At 42.6% G+C, this 18,049-nt stretch overlaps 3 protein-coding genes across 4 annotated transcripts; all 3 read right to left on the bottom strand.

Moving 5' to 3' along the window:
- Positions 1 to 29: 29 nt before the first annotated feature.
- Positions 30 to 4,820, bottom strand: fance (FA complementation group E). Its single transcript, XM_083919905.1, has 9 exons — positions 4,541 to 4,820; positions 3,481 to 4,060; positions 3,207 to 3,251; positions 3,070 to 3,126; positions 1,081 to 1,224; positions 880 to 1,003; positions 597 to 672; positions 416 to 482; positions 30 to 328 (listed from the first exon to the last, which is right to left on the bottom strand). The coding sequence occupies exons 1-9, from the start codon at positions 4,750 to 4,752 to the stop codon at positions 161 to 163; spliced, it is 1,473 nt and encodes a 490-aa protein (XP_083776031.1). The 5' UTR covers positions 4,753 to 4,820; the 3' UTR covers positions 30 to 160.
- Positions 4,821 to 5,052: 232 nt separating this feature from the next.
- mkrn4 (makorin, ring finger protein, 4) lies at positions 5,053 to 9,848 on the bottom strand. The gene is made up of 8 exons (XM_083919909.1): positions 9,758 to 9,848; positions 7,703 to 7,831; positions 7,368 to 7,603; positions 7,191 to 7,288; positions 6,846 to 7,096; positions 6,652 to 6,759; positions 5,842 to 5,941; positions 5,053 to 5,742 (listed from the first exon to the last, which is right to left on the bottom strand). The coding sequence occupies exons 1-8, from the start codon at positions 9,787 to 9,789 to the stop codon at positions 5,614 to 5,616; spliced, it is 1,083 nt and encodes a 360-aa protein (XP_083776035.1). The 5' UTR covers positions 9,790 to 9,848; the 3' UTR covers positions 5,053 to 5,613.
- A 417-nt stretch (positions 9,849 to 10,265) lies between these two features.
- Positions 10,266 to 17,988, bottom strand: ppardb (peroxisome proliferator-activated receptor delta b). Of its 2 annotated transcripts, none has more exons than XM_083919902.1 (8): positions 17,626 to 17,988; positions 15,497 to 15,859; positions 15,234 to 15,385; positions 14,980 to 15,118; positions 14,220 to 14,422; positions 13,142 to 13,348; positions 12,799 to 13,042; positions 10,266 to 12,175 (listed from the first exon to the last, which is right to left on the bottom strand). In XM_083919902.1, the coding sequence occupies exons 2-8, from the start codon at positions 15,795 to 15,797 to the stop codon at positions 11,928 to 11,930; spliced, it is 1,494 nt and encodes a 497-aa protein (XP_083776028.1). In that variant the 5' UTR covers positions 15,798 to 15,859; positions 17,626 to 17,988; the 3' UTR covers positions 10,266 to 11,927. The 2 variants fall into 2 exon arrangements, with proteins under 2 accessions (XP_083776028.1, XP_083776029.1); XM_083919903.1 differs by having other exon boundaries at positions 15,497 to 15,856.
- Between the last annotated feature and the right edge of the window lie 61 nt (positions 17,989 to 18,049).

Raw genomic sequence — 18,049 nt, 5'->3', positions numbered from 1 at the left:
TCATGAATTAGGTCAAATGAAAGGGATTCTTTTCAGAGCAGCTTGCAGAGACTTTTTCAGGAAGGTCTCATTTAACGTCAGGCAACCGTCCAGGGAGGGTTTGAGTGCAGCCGTCACCTGGAAAAACAGATTGATGCGCAGAAAGATTACAAATACTATTTCATACACTGTAAATGCATAATATAGGTATGGACAAACTTACATGACTGTTATATTTGGTGAGGACTGTCAGCATAATTTTTGCAAACTTCACAGACTTTGTGAAGTGAGGAGCTTGGCTGACGAGCTGTTCGTAGAACTGTGTGAACAGTTCTTCACTCAAATCAGGCTGGAAACAAACAAAAGAACAGGCAGCTCAATAACAACGGATATTATGACTAGCAGAACTTTTCCCATGAATAAACAATGATCTTACCTTGGAGTCTAGTAAGCTGTGGATAATGGAGAGCACTGCCTCACTCCATGTTAGTTTGAATGTCATTCTGTGGGGAATAAAGGTAAAAGGCTGCATCATCAAGATGGTAATCATGAGTCAATTATAAATTTGTGCTTCTTTGACTTGTTACAACAATAAAAACAGTTTAAATGTATCTTACTGAAGCACCAGCAGTGTGTAATGGGGATCCAGGCAGCCTTCTATCAGTCTGTTCAGCAGCTCAGCCTGTGGATTCCCTGAAAACAACGCAAAGTTCAAAATGGAGGATCGATTGATGTTCAGGCCAAGAGGCAAGAAACAAGGTCATAACATCAAAACACCTGTCCTGTTTTTGTGTTCTCAAACCAGGACTCTGAACCCATTCCGGTTGCTCTCACCCTCCTGCAACAGGCAATATTAATAACTGATTACTGCACTCAGCTGTATCTGAACCCTTTCCTCACCTATGTTCTTTCCCTCTAGAACTGGTCCGATCAGAGCGTGGCACATTGGTCTGGGATAGCGGCTACACAGTGACGTCACTGCTGTGACTAGACACCTGGAGGCCGGTTCTGACAGGGACAGGACCTGCAGTAAAAATGAAACCCTGTCAGTATCAAAACACTTCAACACAGTATTGCATCCTTGCATATTCAGTGATGGACCTTCTGCAGCAGGAGGCTCTTGATGAGTGCTGCTGCCGTGCTGTAGCTGAAGTCAAGTGGGGGGGCCAAAATACTGCTGCACAGTTTGGGCAGGGTCTGCTCCGGCAAGTCAGGCAAACTCAGCATGCTACATAACACCTCCACCTAAATAGGAGAAGTAGAGATGTGGGATTAGTCATTTCACCCTCCATCAGAAAGCAAATATCTAAGGAGTGGTTTAGTAAAGCTCCCCCTCGCTCTCTGGTCAAAAGGAAACTTCTCCTTGAAGGTACGTCTACACGATCGAAAACAACCTTTTTTTCTCTGTCGTTCTTAAAGAAATTTCTGCGTCCACACGAAACCAGTGAAACCGACTACAAGCGCTGTAATACACATGCCAGGCCTGGATGTGGCGCTGTAACTGCCACAGAAATACATCAACAAACAGAAGAGGAAAGGGCGAGACGTGTAGAATCATAATACAACCAGCGGAGACTTTCTTGACAAAACTTGGGTGACTTCCACGATCCTCATCCATCATAGAGAGAAATCTGTCGACTGTTTCTGGTTTTATTGGAGACTTTTCTGGTGTTTTGGACTCTGATGCACGAATCATTCTGCAGTTACTGTCCTCACTGAGCAGCGGGTGCTGCTGTGAGCCCCTTCCCGTCCCAAAGCACTCACAGGCGGGCACTGTCTCGCTACTTTTTCAACCTTCTTGGCAACTTTATTTATAAAAAGTTACTAGCGACCAATTTAGCGACCTTTTCAGACCATCAGGGAAAAGGGAGAAATATATGGGTGGCCTAATTAATCCCATGCCGCCGCATAGAGTGCATTTCGGTACTATGCAGCAGCATTGTTGTTATGTGACTCTGCGGGGGTTAGTGGTCAGAGGTGGGGAGATGACTGCATCGTTAACAAAGATTGCGGTTTTGCCATCCAGACGACAAAGCCATGAGGGGCGTTCTCAAGTCTTCCCACTCTGGGACCTGGTTACAAAAAATGCCGTTCTCAGGCTCCGATAACACCGCAGCGTGTGGATGGTCGGCCAAAACAATACTTAAATTGTGCGGTTACAGGAAAACGCCTCTTTGTGTGAACGGGCCCTGAGCCTGGTAAACTGCTAGATGCAGTAGGTTACTTTCAGTGCTACATTCAAGCATGGCTTTCAATCATCGTCCTAAACCTGTCCTACAGGAGATAAATGGTTGTGATTGGTCCATATCGAGCTTGGCCGGCTGTAAAGCTATCTGAGTGGGAGAGGGGCCAGACATACATGTCCCAGAGCAAATCAAACAGGAGCTTGGTAGATTAATTTGGTCTCCAGGCTATCAGTGCACGCAACCCAGGCATTTCGACACTCAAACTGGCTTTTTTGAGGTTGAAAGTGCGTTCATGCAGTGTACTGCGTTTATCCGGACGTGCACTCAAAAAACAGCCAAACTGTTGAGTGTGGATCAATGGACACTCAACACCCTCAATGGGCGCAATTTTGGCTACATAGCGGAAGATGCTGTACTTAATTCAAACTGGAAAATTAAACTAGATTCACTTTATAATGTAAAAAGAGGATCACAAGGATTTTTGCCGGTGTGCTGAGTCAGAGGAGTTGTTGGAAAAGCTTTTGGAAAAATAAACAGAAGAAACACGAACGTCATTTCCGGTAAGTGCTCGGCGGCAGTGTGTGATTTGAGACAGCGCTTACTGGGGGAATTGAGTGAACTGATCGTGTCAGTACAAAGGGGACACAGTGCACGGATGTCAGTATACTCACTGCAGTGCGCAATTTGGGACACAGCAAGTGTCTAAATAGCTTAAGCATCAACAACAAACTTGTGACTTACTCTACATTAAAAGATGTATCTAATATTTGTTTCCCCATATACAACAATGGGGTGAGAAAACATTACAAGCACATTCAAACATGTTGCAATTTACACTTGCAGAAGTATTAATGCAGGGGTACAACAGTAACAAAACGTCAGCCATAACATTTTGAGGACATACTTGGCCGGGGTCACAGTCGTTCAACACTTTAGACATGTCCATGGAGCTCTGGTCCCACTGCAACAGACAATGATAATAATTATAGTACAAATCACTCTCTCTGAGCTGGCCAGAAGAATGAAGAATTTCCTTCTTACCTCCGTCTGACTTTCCAGTAATTCTTTAATTTGAAGAACAGAGACCTAAATAAATACAAAATAGACCAAGGTTTGTTATTTCAACTGTAATTGTAACCCGTGTGTTAACATAAATGTAACCATCTGAGAATTACACTTGATATGAAGAGAGGTCTCCAATCATCATTTGAAAATGTGGTTCTTTAAATGGAAAGAAATCAAACTGGCAAAATGGAAGATAAGTTTCAGTGCAGACAGGACAGATAAATCCCATCCTGCCGCTGAGCGTCTCTACCTTTATATGTTCAGGCAGGGCTGGACTGTCTGGAGCTGGCTGCAGCTCTTCAGCAGGAGTTTCTGTTGGAGCACTGCTTTCTAACAGTCTTGACGTCTCTTCTTTTGCCCCCTGTTCTTCAGGATCGAGACGTTCACTACCACAGACATCCATCTTCATCCTTTTACTCTGCTGTCCCGTTCCCTCACCATCTGAGTCCTGGGTGACAAAGCTGCACTTTCTTTTCTGTTGGGTCCCCGGCACAGACAAACCAGAAGCACTCTGAAAATCAGACTCTGGTGTTTGACCGCTGAAGCACTTGGCCCATCCTCCGGTCTCACCAAAACCAACCAAACGCTGCGACAGCTCCTTGAGTCTCCGGCTGCATGGTGGGGTGTACAGAGACTCCTCATTGTGGGCCCCCAAGTTTCTTTCCAGCTGTCTCACCAGAGCAGTGACCCAGGGGTTTGGATGAGGATCCTGGCTGAGACATTTGAGAAGATGAAGGACAGTGGTCTGAGGAAGAACCGACTGCGCCAGGTGGATGAAGGACAGCAGGTTTTGTTTGAATAATGCTGGAAACAGGCACACCAGGGGTTTACTAGAGTGAGGGAAAGAAATGGGGGATATGTGATATATGGTAAGCATCCACAGTTGGTGCTATGGTGGAGAGCTGAAGATGATCATTTCGCAGAAGTCTATCGGGTGATATGTTGTTTTTAGCACAATCAGAAAAAATTATTCCCTTTGAATACAAGGAATAACTGTAGGCAATAAGATATATCAAGAGAAAAGATCACAAGGAAAATCCCTAACTAAACTGTATCTGTAAGTAAAACAGACCTAATGGAAATGTGATTGAGGAAAACATAATTCTGATATTGTATTTTATACAGTGTAAAAAAATAACCCTGTGGACATTTTGATTTCTCAAACACAAGTGTGAGTTTGGGACACATTTAAGGTGGTCGCTAGCCAAGTTTCTATAGCAACAGAAGTAACTGCTCTCTCCCCTCTCCAGTACAACCAATTCAAACCATTTGTATTTTACAGAAACCTAAGGGGGTATACTTCTACTCACACGGTTAGTGGCCGGGTTTCAGTATCCGGACAGGTTATTTCGTCTTGGCACAGAGTTTCTATAAAGTTAGGCAGCGACATTTCGGGGTTGGCTCGCTGCTGCTTGTGGAAGACGGCCAGAGCTCTGCGGGCACCGGAGGGTCCACACAGAAGAGACCGGACCAGCAGCTTCGACTTCCCGTCGAAGCGACTCAAAATCACACGGGTTTCCATACTCCCCGGGGATGATTTACACCATTACCTTCCCGTGTTTAGTCAGTCGTGCCCACCCGCCAGTTTTGTTGACACTTCTTCTTCGCGAGTGTAATTATCCCACCGGTTGCTCTCCACACCTCCACCTTGTGGTGAAATTCAGAAGCTTCACATTCTAACGTCAAAAAAGCGCCACACACACCAGTTCAGTGAGAAAGTGTGAAGCAATGTTTTATTTTTTGTGTACAAGCACAACTTGTTTAAAAAGAATTTTAAAAAAACACTTCATATTCTTGCCAAAACTAGAAAAGGTCTCCTGGTTATCGCTTGAAACAGGTTGCATCAGTAGTGGACATTAGCAAGAAGGGTACAGAATACTTTTTATCTACAGACAATTAAAACTACCATGCACATAACACTTTAAAATATCAAAAATGGTGCAAATTTCTTGGAGAAGTCAGAATTGAGCACTTTTTTTTAACAATCAAACATGTTTGAAGCAGTATGGCCACAGGAGTGAAATAAATCCAAACCAGAAGGCCACAGATTGACCACAAAATAATTTGACGGACTGAAGATGCGTCACACCTGGGATGCGTACATTTGGAACAGCAGCACAAACCATGTGTGGCAGAGAGCCGAGTGCAGACGTCCTCGTTTTCAAACAGACTGTGGCGGGTGATTTCACAGGTCAGTTCCTCTCTGGTTGAATGAGTGCTAGTCAGTTGCACTTGACGATCCCTGATTTTGATCACAGCTATTCAAGAAGATGCATCAATACTGACAGAAGTGACAAGACACAGCCATGCGTTCTTCTGGGGCCATTTTATACATACGACCCCATTCAGTGGTTTCAGGCACTGACAAAAAGAATGAAAAAGCTCAGACACCATACTCTGCCAAGTAAAAATCGAGGCCATCGTCGTCATCATCATCGTCGCCGATAAGGGTCATGGCAATGAAGAGATTAAGGAAATCTAGACCCTCGTAATCCTCATCTTCTGTATCGTACTGTTGAAGAAACAAATGTAAAAGGGAACGTGAAACACAACTCATGCATACCACTATCGCTGTGAGAACTTGATGGCAAAATGACAGGATTATATTTACCGGAAATGACCCATGCCGCGTACGCTTGTCATGCCGGTAAAGGCAATCCGTTTTGAAGGGGCAGCATTTGTACCGCGAATAGTAGTTGCATCTTTTCTTGCTAGAACCATGAGACACAAGACAAAACAGGAGGGTTCAGTTGCATGTGGCCATTACTTGAAAAACAAAAATTGGTTGAGAGTTCATGAAGTTTTGCATTAAACATAAAAAAATTATGTTCCAAGGCTCTGATTAATGTAGCAGGTTTAAAAAATTTTAAAAATGCATCGCCATCTTGTATTCAATACTAATGTAACACTAAGTGTTCATAGATGCAAGGGTTCTATATCGACAATGTCATCATTTCCTTAATTTGATGATTTTCCTGGTAAAAGCCTGTTGAAACAGATTATCACATTGCGTTACACCACAAAAATAATAACAATAATAATAACCTCTGCCAATGGAGAGCGAAAGAAGGGTGATGTTAGACATTTTTATTTTTGGAAGCCGAAGACCATTATTTTTGTATCTTTTACAAATAAATGTTTTGAGTTGCTGATGTAGTTTCGTCACATATTACATGTGTTGTAAAGGTAATTTTTTCATATACTATGTTTCAATACTGAAAAGTGGACCGTCAATCACAACAAACGGAGAAACCGACAACACATACAAAAGGGAGGGTGACTTCTTTCGCTGCTCAGGTTGCTACTACATCTTTACAGAAAATATTTGTTTGCTGCTATATTAATGTTCTGAATGTCGAGTACAGCTCCTTTGAGCCCAGCTATAGTTACTCTGCTATCAAAACTGAATCTCACAGCATACCTGAATTTATCTTTAAAGGCAGCAATTACGCTTTCCTTTGCTTGTCCTTCGACCCAGTGTTTGTTAGGCACGTAAAAGGCAGACCTCACTCGGCACTGTGGGCAGCTCCTGAGGAACAATCATTAAACACTGATAGTCAAATCTCTTACCAGGGGCGTCAGATGCAGTTAAAATACTCAATTACTGAAACCTACTTCACCACATCCGGTCCAAGGTCTTTCGTTTTCCTCCATGTCATGATGCATTGTAAACAGAAGGCGTGATTGCAGTTTGGCAAGATTCCAAACCTACGGTTTCTTGGATCCATCTTTTCATACACCTTGTCCATGCAGATGCCACAGGTCACATTTTTACTCCGGAGGAAGGCCTCCGTTTCTTCTATGTTCCCCTGGGTACCAGAGGCCTCCGCACCAGCACCATCCTCTGTGTCATTGGAAGAAGTCTCCTGGACACAGAAACTTTGTAGTCAGTATTAGACTTGGTTCAACTTAGTTTGATTCAATAACATGCTCCGTAGAAACATCACACTTAAAGCTAACCTGTGAAACATGCTCATTTCTTTCGTCGCATCCCCATGCTTCAGCAACCTCTGAGCTCTGGACCGATTCCCAAGAAGCAGTGAGAGGAGTGTCAGTATCTTTAAAAAAATAAAAATAAAAGTTAAGTATAGAGAAATGCTGACCAAAGTTAATGTCACTCATGAACACATCTAATACCTTGAAATCGTTCCTCAGCAATATCTGCCCCTGGGTGCCCAATGTTGTACTGACCATTTGAAATATTGGCCAACAACTGTGGTCTGCTCCATTCCTGCCCGAACGTCACCTGCGTCTGAAGAAGAGCAGGCTCTGACCCTCTTCTGTCAGGTGGAACGTAAACTACACTGGAGGAGGAAACGGTAGGCACTGAACCTCTTCTGCCTGCAACAGCTGGTTGAAGCACATGAAGATACCTAGTGGTGGAAAATATTGTATGAGAAAATGTTATCTTTATGTCATCCTTTCTTTCATTAAAGCTGAGAGTGGGGGGAAAAAATAAATAAAAAGCCTACCTGCAGTGCTCACCATACCAGCACCCACCTTTCTGAAAGTACCTACATATTTGGGATGTTGGTAAAACCGGCCATTCATGTCGATAAATACACCTTGCACCAAATCTGCAAGAGCCATTAACGAAACGCCTGTAATGAAAAGGGAGGAGAGTGGATTTCTACCATGTAGCATCAGTAGCAGCATGTTTGTATAGCAGAACCCAGGTCCAGCCAATGAATACATAAGACTTATGCTTTAATGCCCCGAGTCGGTTTATCATCTCTGGTTAGGCCTGTGAATGTTCTCATTTGTCCAGGTCATCGTTATCCTCGAAGCAAATTTCAGTCAAAAGCAACTGGACTTGGTTATTTGTCTAGGAAGACGTTTCACCTCTCATCCAAGAGGCTTCATCAGTTCATGTACGCATCAGACCAGGCTGGGACTGGTCCAACTAGCTGGTGTGAGATCCAGGTATTTAACCTCTCACAAGGCCGATGATGTCACTGAAACTCCAAGTGCCAACGACCGTCATTAGAGTGTCAGTCGTTGGTGGGAAGTTGGTTTGGACTTCGTTAGTGCTCTATCGAGTCTAAACGACCGTCGTTGGAGTCACAGGAGGCCTTTTGTGAACAGTTGTTCTTTGAGGCATCTTTGGTTAGCATTACCAAAACTTTAGAAGCAGCTGCACAAGTTACCTAGGGTCTACTCACAAAAAAATAAGCATTTAACCAAAACTAAGGGAAAAATCCAAAACACGATTGCTGTTTTGGAACTAGCACAATGGGGGTCATCCCCATGTTTCCTCATTACGCCCCATGTTCCCTCATTACGCCCCATGTTCCCTCATTACACCCCATGTTCCCTCATATTCAATAATGAACTTTGAATGAAGAGGAGAACAAGCGAGATAAGAAATTGTCAAACACACTACACTACAAAAACACTATTTATGCCGTGCACTTCAAACTGGAAAGGGCTCTAGAGGAGTTCATCCCAATCTTGTGTGTGCCAGGAACTGGCAACCTGCAAGTGCCATCCTCTGAGGACTGTTTGGACTATTGAAAAATAATAAAGCTCAGTTTACTGTAAAGTTATCAGTTTAGCAAGGGACTGGTCAAAAGTATGCCAGGGACCAGCACAGGTCCATGGACCGGAGCTGTAAAAGCACTGCTCTAAGCGGCTTCCAGTGGCTGACCTGAGAATGAAGGAAAACAAGTTTATGTCTGGAGTAAATCTCCTTTGTTTATGAATTTAAATTTATCTTGTTTCCTTAATAATTCTTCCTTGCGGCTTTTCATCCCCATCTGTGGAAGCACATGAAAAACAGGTGAAAATCTTAAATTGTGCTATTAATGTGAGGGAGAATGATGGACACGCTCCCCACAGAACTAACGTTAGTAACGCGAACGTTTGAAAAACAATCAGTAAACCAACACAGCTAATCCCAGGGAAAAGCCCGTAACAGTAGGTCCCAAAAGCCCCACATTAATGTAGCTAACGTTACCCTTCTTTAGCTAATAACTTAAGTTAGCGGAAGAGGGTTAACTGCTAAAAACATAACAAACGCACAAAACGCGGATCCCTCAACGACAATGAGTTTACGTTAGTTACGTAACTGTCGTTAATCGATGGTTCCGAACGTTAACGTTAGCTAACTGACGGCAGTTATGTTAGTTAAGTCCAGATTTGACGTTATTTATTTATTTTATATCACTTTGAACACAAGCAGAGGGCACATCCGTACCAATAAACGCTGGAAAACGGTTTCGGTTAATATATCAACACTTAACGATACCGTTGATCCGTTCTTGACGCATTTACTCCTATGAATCTCCACGCTAACTTTCAAACACACACACTAGAAGGCTAATTTAAATTTAAAACTTTTTTAAAGCGAACTTAAAGGTGAATAAAACACTTTTTCGCTGTAGCGTCCGTCTTCGAGGGCAGCACGTATGAAAGTAGCTCAGGTTCTCTCGGTTAACGTTAAAGTTTCTCACAAACAGAGCAACTTAGGTACTTTCCCACAGTTTGTTCACTTTGATGGCTTTATGGTACAACCAACTTCCGCTTACCTACAGATAGTTCCGTTACCGGCCGAGTCCATCCTCCGTGTGTTTTGAGCAAGCCGCCAAACAGCCTCTAGCTCCCCGTCTAAATAGTTGACAGCCGGGTCCTTTTGCCAATCAACGTAGCAACGGGCCAATAGAAACGTGACGTTGACGTCCCTACGTCATACGTATTCCAGATTCCCATTCCTCCATTCACCTGTGCGTTTGTCTGCACCCTCCCAAAAGTCCAACTGATTATGGTTATAGCACCTTTAACAAGTGGACAAAGCTGTTAACCTACATGCATGTGTATACATAATCCTCCTCATGATAAAAAAAAAGAGAAAATCAGTGTTAATATTTCTAATAAAGTTTATATAAGTGAGATGTAACTAAACTAGATCTGCAGATAGGGTTACATGTGACTAAAGGGAAGAAATTATTTCAAGTCTTATCATGTTTTTGTGAACAAATAAGTCAATCCATCATTTAGACAGGCAAAGAGGTAGCTTACATCAACTTTTTGGTGTACTTTCTTGTTTTATCCATCCACACCCCCTTAGCTATGTTGGCACACCGCACATCAGCCAATAATTTACAATTTGGGTAGCAGGAATTTTAAGGCAAAAAAAAAAGGCAGAGATCAGATGAGACAGTGGAATAGTGTCACAGATCATACATCAGAGGTAGATAGGGATCAATAGAGATTAAGAGCACGAGGGGAGATTTCTGGAGGTGGACTGTGTGCACCAGTGCTGACATACTGAAGTCCATTCAGAGTAAGTACAGTGAAAAGTCCTAAAGAATGAGGGGGCGATAAACTGTTAGAAATGTATGAATCCTGGCTACAGTATTGTAAGGCTGTTTCACTTTGTGGCTCTCTTAACAAGACAAAGACTGTACACAAAAAGGGCAGTAATCTAGGACTGTGGTTATATCTTGTGTTAATACAGAAGCGACTTGTGACACCAGATACTGGATGTTGATTTCTCATCATCATCAATTTTCCCAATGGTGGTACAGTAGGCTGGTTTTAGGTAAATCCTGCTAAGGCGTGAAATCCAAATTCTTCATCAGGGAAACGTTTGTTGGTACGTTTGATAATGTATTTGGTACAACATAAACTAAATAGGCAGGCATGTAATATAAAAGAACACATATACTTAATACATAAAACAAAATGATAATTCATGTTTTGCCCTTACAAATCTGATCAACAATTACAATTAGTAACATAATTACAAAGAATAAACTAAGAAGAAAAAACTTAAAATGGCAAATCCATGATCATTTGCGTGTAAAAAAAAAAGAAAAAGAATAAACATGCAGCCCCTTGTACGTCAATGGGTAATGTGTTTATAGTGTCAGTTTAGAGACAAAATCTGTGCAGTATAGTCCATTGGTTACCACTTGGGTAGATGGCTTTAAGACAAAACCTATATAACTTGGATCTCCACATTTATTGATAAATGGAAATGGTATTGCACAGACAGCTGCTTTGAGAGAGCTCTACACTGCTGGAGCCAGCCCAGTTTGTGTTCTATGAACCAAATGGCTAAGTAGCGGTCATTGATGATGATGATGATGGTGTAAACAAAAACCAATTTGTGCATCTTCAGCTTTACCAAAAGTCTGCGAACAATCACTTTACCAAAGACATTGGCATCATTAGAAACTCTTGCACAGTACAAATGTTATGTCTCTTTCTATTTCATCTATGCCATTGGTGTAAGAACACAAAATTCTTTCCCTTCACAGACAAACACAGAGCCGAGGTGAATGAGGAGAAACTCTCTCTAGACGCTGCACTGGGGTGAACTGTGCTATAAGAATGTAACCGGAGCAGCCTAACGACAACAAATCATTCTCTGTTAAGTGACCGTTGTGGGAAACTAGGACTTGCAGCAAATGATTCCAGATGCGCGCGAGCGCGAACACACACACACGCACGCACGCACGCGCACACACGCACGCGCACACACACGCGCACACACAGAGAGAGAGAGAGAGAGAGAGAGAGAGAGAGGAAGACTTTGCTGATTGTGTTAGCCCTACCACGTGACTTTGCCTCTTCTGCACGTTTAAAATCATGCCCGTACGTGGAACAGTGCTTGTACTGAATGCAGTGTAGTATCATGAATGTAAATTCAGTCTGTAACAGTATTGCTAAAAGCAAAGTCTGTGCTGGAGAATACTAATACATGTCTTTGTAGATCTCCTGTAGTAGAGGGTGGAGCGAGGTCTCCGACTCAGTCTTTTTGATCTTTTGGACAAGCTGAACGTTCTCTGTAACTAGCTGACGAAGGTCGGCCATCTTCTGCAGCAGCTTGGGGAAGAGGTAGGCTGAGTCAGAGTGGTTTGCTTGTAGGTGGAGGTCCAGGGCCTGGAGGATGTTGTCCTGACTCTGCTCCACCTGCTTTACGTTCATTAGCCCAGGACGATCTGGGAAAACAAGGGACACATTATGATGAGTCATAATTTATTTTAAGAACTTTTAAATGCATCATAGATTGCGATTTAACAACGATTTCACAGTCATACAGGCTAAAATATGCCGCAAAACCAGCAGGGAATCATTTTTTTCAGTAGTAACAGAACATGATTTTTAATTATATAGTCAATTGAATTAATACCCAGCACAAGCGGCATATGAATGCATTTACCAATTAAAAATGATGAATTCAATTGAGTTCATGTCTTTAACTTTAAATTGACTTTGCAGTGACCAGCAGTGACAGTGTTTGCTACAGGTCTGACGGTGCCGACTGAAACTCCACAATAATGGACTGAACACTCTCCAGCTTGCACAATCCTACTTTTAGTTAGAAACTGTCCTGACAGACTTCAATGGGATACTAAACATTTTCAGACTGACATTGACTGAGAAAATATTTAAGACTTTTGTAAATGAAATGTAAGATCTTTTCAAAGCTTCTTTGGCCATTATGTTTTGAGAAAACTATGAAATACTTTTAAAGACATTTCAAGAACTGCGGAAACCGTGAACACACCAACAAACACATATGACCTTCTTCAAAATTTACCAGAAAACCTTTCCCTCTCACCTCCACAGAGAATAATGGCGGCAACAAACAGGGCCAGGTCACTGTCATCCAGCTCCAGAGCATTAAACTTCACCGCAAACTCAAACTTGGGCTCCATGATCTCACTGAAGGGCTTTCTTAAGCTGCGCAGAAACTCCCTGGTCACAAAGCCTTTACCATTGGCCACCAACAGTCCATCTTTGTTCATAAGAGAGGGCAGCATGGCAAAAATAGCCTCATGTACACCATACTTCAGCAAAGTCACCTGCAGACAGCACACAAGACAATTGTACAATCGTGTCTAAAATACGAAGCCACATACAGATCCTTTACTGTGAGGCACACTGAGTAGATCGTGACTTACCTGGTCATTAAGGTAGAGGTCAACAAACCCTGGAATGCTCTTGGCAAACTCTGTGAGCTCTCGCACAGTCTCCACCGTGGTGCATTGGCAGCGGTAGAACACATGGACCCCAATCTCCTTGGTCAGGGGTGCACCTGGAACTAACTGGCTCCACACCAAACCACTCTCTGCCTTCCAGAGTGTGTCCATGTCGTAGATCACAAATGGCTAAAAGGAGGACAACAATTCAATTCTCATAAATTACCATCTGTAACTTTAGAACAAAACTATACCAGGTATGACATTTTTTGGCAGCTACGATATTGAGATTAGCATATATTATAGCTACTTTGTAGATATCTTACATATTTTCAGACTAGGCTTTAAACCAGAAAAAGTTAGACTGATTAAAACAATATTGTGTGTTGATATGTCATGACAGATAGCATTCAAGCAACCAGCAGTTAAGGGTCACCAAAATGTAGACCTGTGAATCCACCAGCTTCACAGAGCTGACAGATTCGTCTGGCATCGTGACATGAAACTGAGGTTTCTCGGTTAAAAACACAGACGAGCCAATTGGTGCCGTGGGGGTACTGGCGATTAGCCAAATGGCGCCAGAGACAGGACTACCATCGTTGTCAAGCTGTGTTTACATAAACTTGCCAATCACAACCAAGTTAGTCAAACATACTAACGTCCTGGGCTCGGCCATGCTCCACCGTAGCCTACTCCGTTGCTACCATACATTCCAGGGTTGCTACTTTTGCGGCTATAAAACAGGGGATAAACTGTTTTAGGCGTTGCAACCACTGCAAAATGACTCATTTCACTATCAGAATTGGATTGATTCTGTCCGCTAAATTTTGGAGGGTCTAGAAAAGCTGCACGATTTAATTATTTTATTCACATTCAAGTTAGCATAGCGCTAAGACAGATGTATCATATCAGGCAAGGTCAGAGCCACACTTCCCTGACAGTAGCTGTAATTATATATTCTTGTGACCCACTGATGATCACATATTTATTATTTATTTCCATACATTCATATATTTAGATATCTTTAAAACCAGGACTAAGTTCCGAGACAAGAGCATACCGAGGTGCTGCTGGTTTTGCCCGACAGGATGCTGCGGGCCCTCTTCTTGGTCATACTGAAGTTCTTCAGGTAGGCTGTGTTGGCTTGTTTGGCCAAGGTCTTCAGGTCTGAGCCACCTGGTTTGCTGAGGTTCAGTTCCTCTGCAAGCAGGCCGGCCACCAGCTTCTTCCTCTCCGCCTCAGGCATACGTCCATACCGGATCGCTGATCAAACACACATACACACTGGTCTTATTTCAAGTGGATATTTCAGGAGTAAATCACTTTGTCAGTACCATGGTTCATTTCTGATACCTGGTTTTGTTCTTGAAACAGGTTCCTAGTAAGGAAAATGCTCAAATTGGAAAAAGAAAACAACAAAGAACACATTGAGTCCTTGTACTCAATCTGATATCAATAATATCGGAGAAATGCAGAACAATGATATTGTTATTGTTTTGTCATGCCAACTAACAAGGTGCACAACCCCATTTCACTCTATGAGCATTTATCACTACTGTGAAGATAACATGCACTGAACATTCTCAACTCTCACATGTCTCTCAACAGGTGAAAAGTTTCCAAAATATAATAAGAATGAATTGAAATGAATGAACAGATTTCTTACTCACTTTAGATTAAATAAATTTCTTCTGAACTAAGTTCTTCTGAGTAAATCACCTTTCCGTGCAAGTTTTGGATTTGTAAAAAAGAATAAACTTAATTATTTTTAAAAGAAAATGGTCTAATTTCTAGTTTTTTTTAGTTATTATCCCGCTCACCATCATGGGACATTCCTAAAGACAGGCACTTCTGGAAGCGACAATATTGGCACTTGTTACGATTCTTCTTCTGAATCTTGCAGGAACGCTCACAGCGATCATATTCCAGTTTCATTCGCACGGTTCGCCGGAAAAAGCCCTGAGTGAGAAACAACGCAACAGTTCAGCAACTCATTTAGGACAGATCAAAACTGTTGTTGTCGAACTTTGTGATCTTGCTTAGCTGTTCTGCTGTGATACACTCACTGTATTACCTTGCAACCCTCACAGGCATGCACGCCATAGTGAAAACCAGAGGCCTTGTCCCCACAGACTTTACACTCCACGCTAATCCCAGCCCCTGTGCTGTCTTCTCGGCCAAGCCGCAACTGTTCTGACAGCGAGGGTGACGAGGTATGCGATAGGTCTGCAATTAAAAATGCATGAATATTAAGGCTTTGTCATTTAAACACGTAATGCATCATTTCCGATTACTTTCTAGGAACCAAGTCATGAGATTTTGAAATAAAAGTCTTACCTGTGTAGCTGGATGCTGCACTGCTGTTTTGCTTGTGATTTTTCTTCTGATCCAGAATCTCTTCGTCATTTTTCTTCTGGTCCCTTTTCACACCTTTCGAGGGAGGACCTACCTCCTTGTCCTCGTCATCCTCACTTCCCCTGGCCTTTAACTCTTGCAGGTCTGTCAGCTCCGACACACTTGTTGCCCCACAGCTGTCTGAACCTCCCTCAGGTGGCGTACACCTGACATCAGCCGTGTCCTTGGGGGATTTGGGCTTGCAGTGACCGTTCACCCTTTCATGTGGCTCTGTACCTTCCATGGTTCTGGTTTAAGCTGACTCAGCGGCTCCTTTCCTGTCACGTTGCCATGGTAGTTCCACTACTGAAGATCAAAATACTTTGTTAGAAATAAGCAACATTAAAATTAACAGTGTATACTTACCATGTGGATTATATACAGAGACATAATCACCACATCACTGTATACTGGCCTCAAAACACACATGCCATCTACCTTGCCATTTGATCCAGCATGTGAGTAGTTAACAGTCCAATTCCAGTGACCACTCACTTGCAAAACTGAGCTTTATGCGTGTCATAACACGTTGCAGATCCAAAATGCTCACCTTAATGTCTGTTTTTCAGGTTAGCACGCTGGTAAAAATGCATATAAGCGTGGCTATTCAGCCTTAGGTCTTAGTATCACCTATAACTAAAATTAATGCATTTACTAATCTTTGACAGTGTGTTTTCAGTATCCTTTCCTGCGTCAGTCCATTACTACTGGTTGTGTTAGAGCAGCCAGGGAATGTCCTTGATAGTAATAGGCTTATGACATGATACCCACACAATGTGAGGGCATGCCTGGATTACTCACTCGGCAAGTGGAACAGACCAGCACGGGCCTCAGACCATTAAGAATAAATGCCCAAATGTTGAATGAAGATAAATGTTCAACAACATGATAGGTGTGGGCATTGATATACAAAAAAATCCTCTATCATGGCATTTTTAATCCGACACACTCACACCCACATAACATAACACAGGCCTTGTACATTTTCTGAATTAATTGGAAACACATTTAAATAATAATCAAATATGTCAGAAATGTATATGTATTGCTAATGCAGCACATATAATAACTGACAGATTAGGGCACTTCATTATTAATGCAAAGATGACACACAAACCTCACATAGCATCACACCCAGAGATGTTAAAGGGACAGCTGCTGTGCACCACTTCTAAATCATTTCTGAGGATAAAATCTAAATTCAAAAAAAAGGAAGACCTGTACACAAATAAGGGCCCCATTTTAATTAACATAGAGAGCCCACAACTCAAAACTCCTAAGCCAAACACAGCTTCTTTTTTCTTTTAGCCAGACATGAATGTGTCCTAAGCATTTCAGTCTGTTCTCCACTATCTTTTAAAAGTAAACTTTGTCTCTAGTGGAGCTGGGAGACATCTGTATTATTGTTTGCCTCAGTCCCATGGCAGGTTGCACACAATGTACTTGGTGGGTGCTTTTTAGGGGACAGGGTGCATGCACTATGTACACACTGAGCAGCCGTGTTGATCACTGGTGGAGCGGCGGTAGAGGAGTGAGACAGAGGGCTTTGAGGGTGGGGGGTTAAATATTTGCCCTGCGGCCCCCTAGTGGATTAATCCGTCAATGTATGTAGCTGTGCCCTCATGCACTGTGTCTACTACAGGTTTATTAATGTTTTCCGAATGAATATTGCCATTACACGAAGGCCCAATACAAGACAAAGTGTTTACATTTAGGGAAGAAACGCCTTTAGTTCGGGGCTGTTAAGGCTTGTCGTCAAGACAACCTGTCACACTGGTTCTCGTCTGCTAACATTACTGTGAATTGTACAAGTCAGTGACAGCACTGTAACTGGATACATGTGAGGAGTGAAAAGCAACTTTTTTTTTTTACTTAAAGTGAAAACAGTGCTAGAGGTATACACGAGTAACGTTAAGTTAGCTTTTGGCCGTCGAAGAGAGTCGGCCCGGCTAGCTCACTTAGCTTAGTTAGCTACTAACCTTGAATGCTGACTACTACTAGCTGTTAGCGTGATTGACCCACATTCCCGTGTGCCTTTAAATAACGTTAGCTGGCTCGTCAACTTAGCTTACCTCTCCCAATTGTGCTGCTGGTTCAGAGGGTTTTTACGCCACGAGAAGTTGTCAACAGGCTAAAATAAACATGAAGCAAAAAACAAGTCCCGGGTCCAGGATCGATCCGCTGTTGACAAGTAGTTTGAAGTCACCACCAGCAGGAGTTATAGCTAAGTTAGCAGCAGGAGCTAACGTCACAGACCGCTAACATTAACTTTAGATTGATTCAGGCCTTCATTTGTTAGCTGGCAGACCGCTGAGCTTCAAGAGAAAAGAAAAAAAACAAGCTTTGACGTTTTTGTTCGCTGCCATATCACATGCAGATAAGCATAGTGAACACATAATCCCTCCCCGACTCTCTCCTTGTTGTTTCTAGCTTTGCTTTGGTTCACTCACTCACCCTCCTCCTCCTCCTCCTCTCCTCCTCCATCGTCACATGCCA

This window comes from Echiichthys vipera, assembly GCF_963691815.1.
Source record: "Echiichthys vipera genome assembly, chromosome: 9".
Classification (NCBI taxonomy): domain Eukaryota; kingdom Metazoa; phylum Chordata; class Actinopteri; order Perciformes; family Trachinidae; genus Echiichthys; species Echiichthys vipera.
The sequence above is the reverse complement of the archived record's forward strand: the minus strand, read 5'-3'. Positions and strand labels throughout refer to the sequence as shown.

What these genes read in the sequence shown, in the direction of transcription:
- ppardb (XM_083919902.1), bottom strand. Translation starts at nt 15,797, where the DNA reads ATGGAAGGTACAGAGCCACATGAAAGGGTGAACGGTCACTGCAAGCCC. An exon ending in TTTAGGAATGTCCCATGATG is followed by an intron (nt 14,423 to 14,979) that starts GTGAGCGGGATA and finishes GTGTTTGATCAG; the next exon opens with CGATCCGGTATGGACGTATG. An exon ending in ACCTCTACCTTAATGACCAG is followed by an intron (nt 13,043 to 13,141) that starts GTAAGTCACGAT and finishes TGCTGTCTGCAG; the next exon opens with GTGACTTTGCTGAAGTATGG.
- fance (XM_083919905.1), bottom strand. Translation starts at nt 4,752, where the DNA reads ATGGAAACCCGTGTGATTTTGAGTCGCTTCGACGGGAAGTCGAAGCTG. An exon ending in CCCTGCCTGAACATATAAAG is followed by an intron (nt 3,252 to 3,480) that starts GTAGAGACGCTC and finishes GTATTTATTTAG; the next exon opens with GTCTCTGTTCTTCAAATTAA. An exon ending in TACTGGAAAGTCAGACGGAG is followed by an intron (nt 3,127 to 3,206) that starts GTAAGAAGGAAA and finishes TGTCTGTTGCAG; the next exon opens with TGGGACCAGAGCTCCATGGA.
- mkrn4 (XM_083919909.1), bottom strand. Translation starts at nt 9,789, where the DNA reads ATGGACTCGGCCGGTAACGGAACTATCTGTAG. An exon ending in GCCTTTAAAGATAAATTCAG is followed by an intron (nt 5,942 to 6,651) that starts GTATGCTGTGAG and finishes TCATGGTTCTAG; the next exon opens with CAAGAAAAGATGCAACTACT. An exon ending in CGCGGCATGGGTCATTTCCG is followed by an intron (nt 5,743 to 5,841) that starts GTAAATATAATC and finishes TTTCTTCAACAG; the next exon opens with TACGATACAGAAGATGAGGA.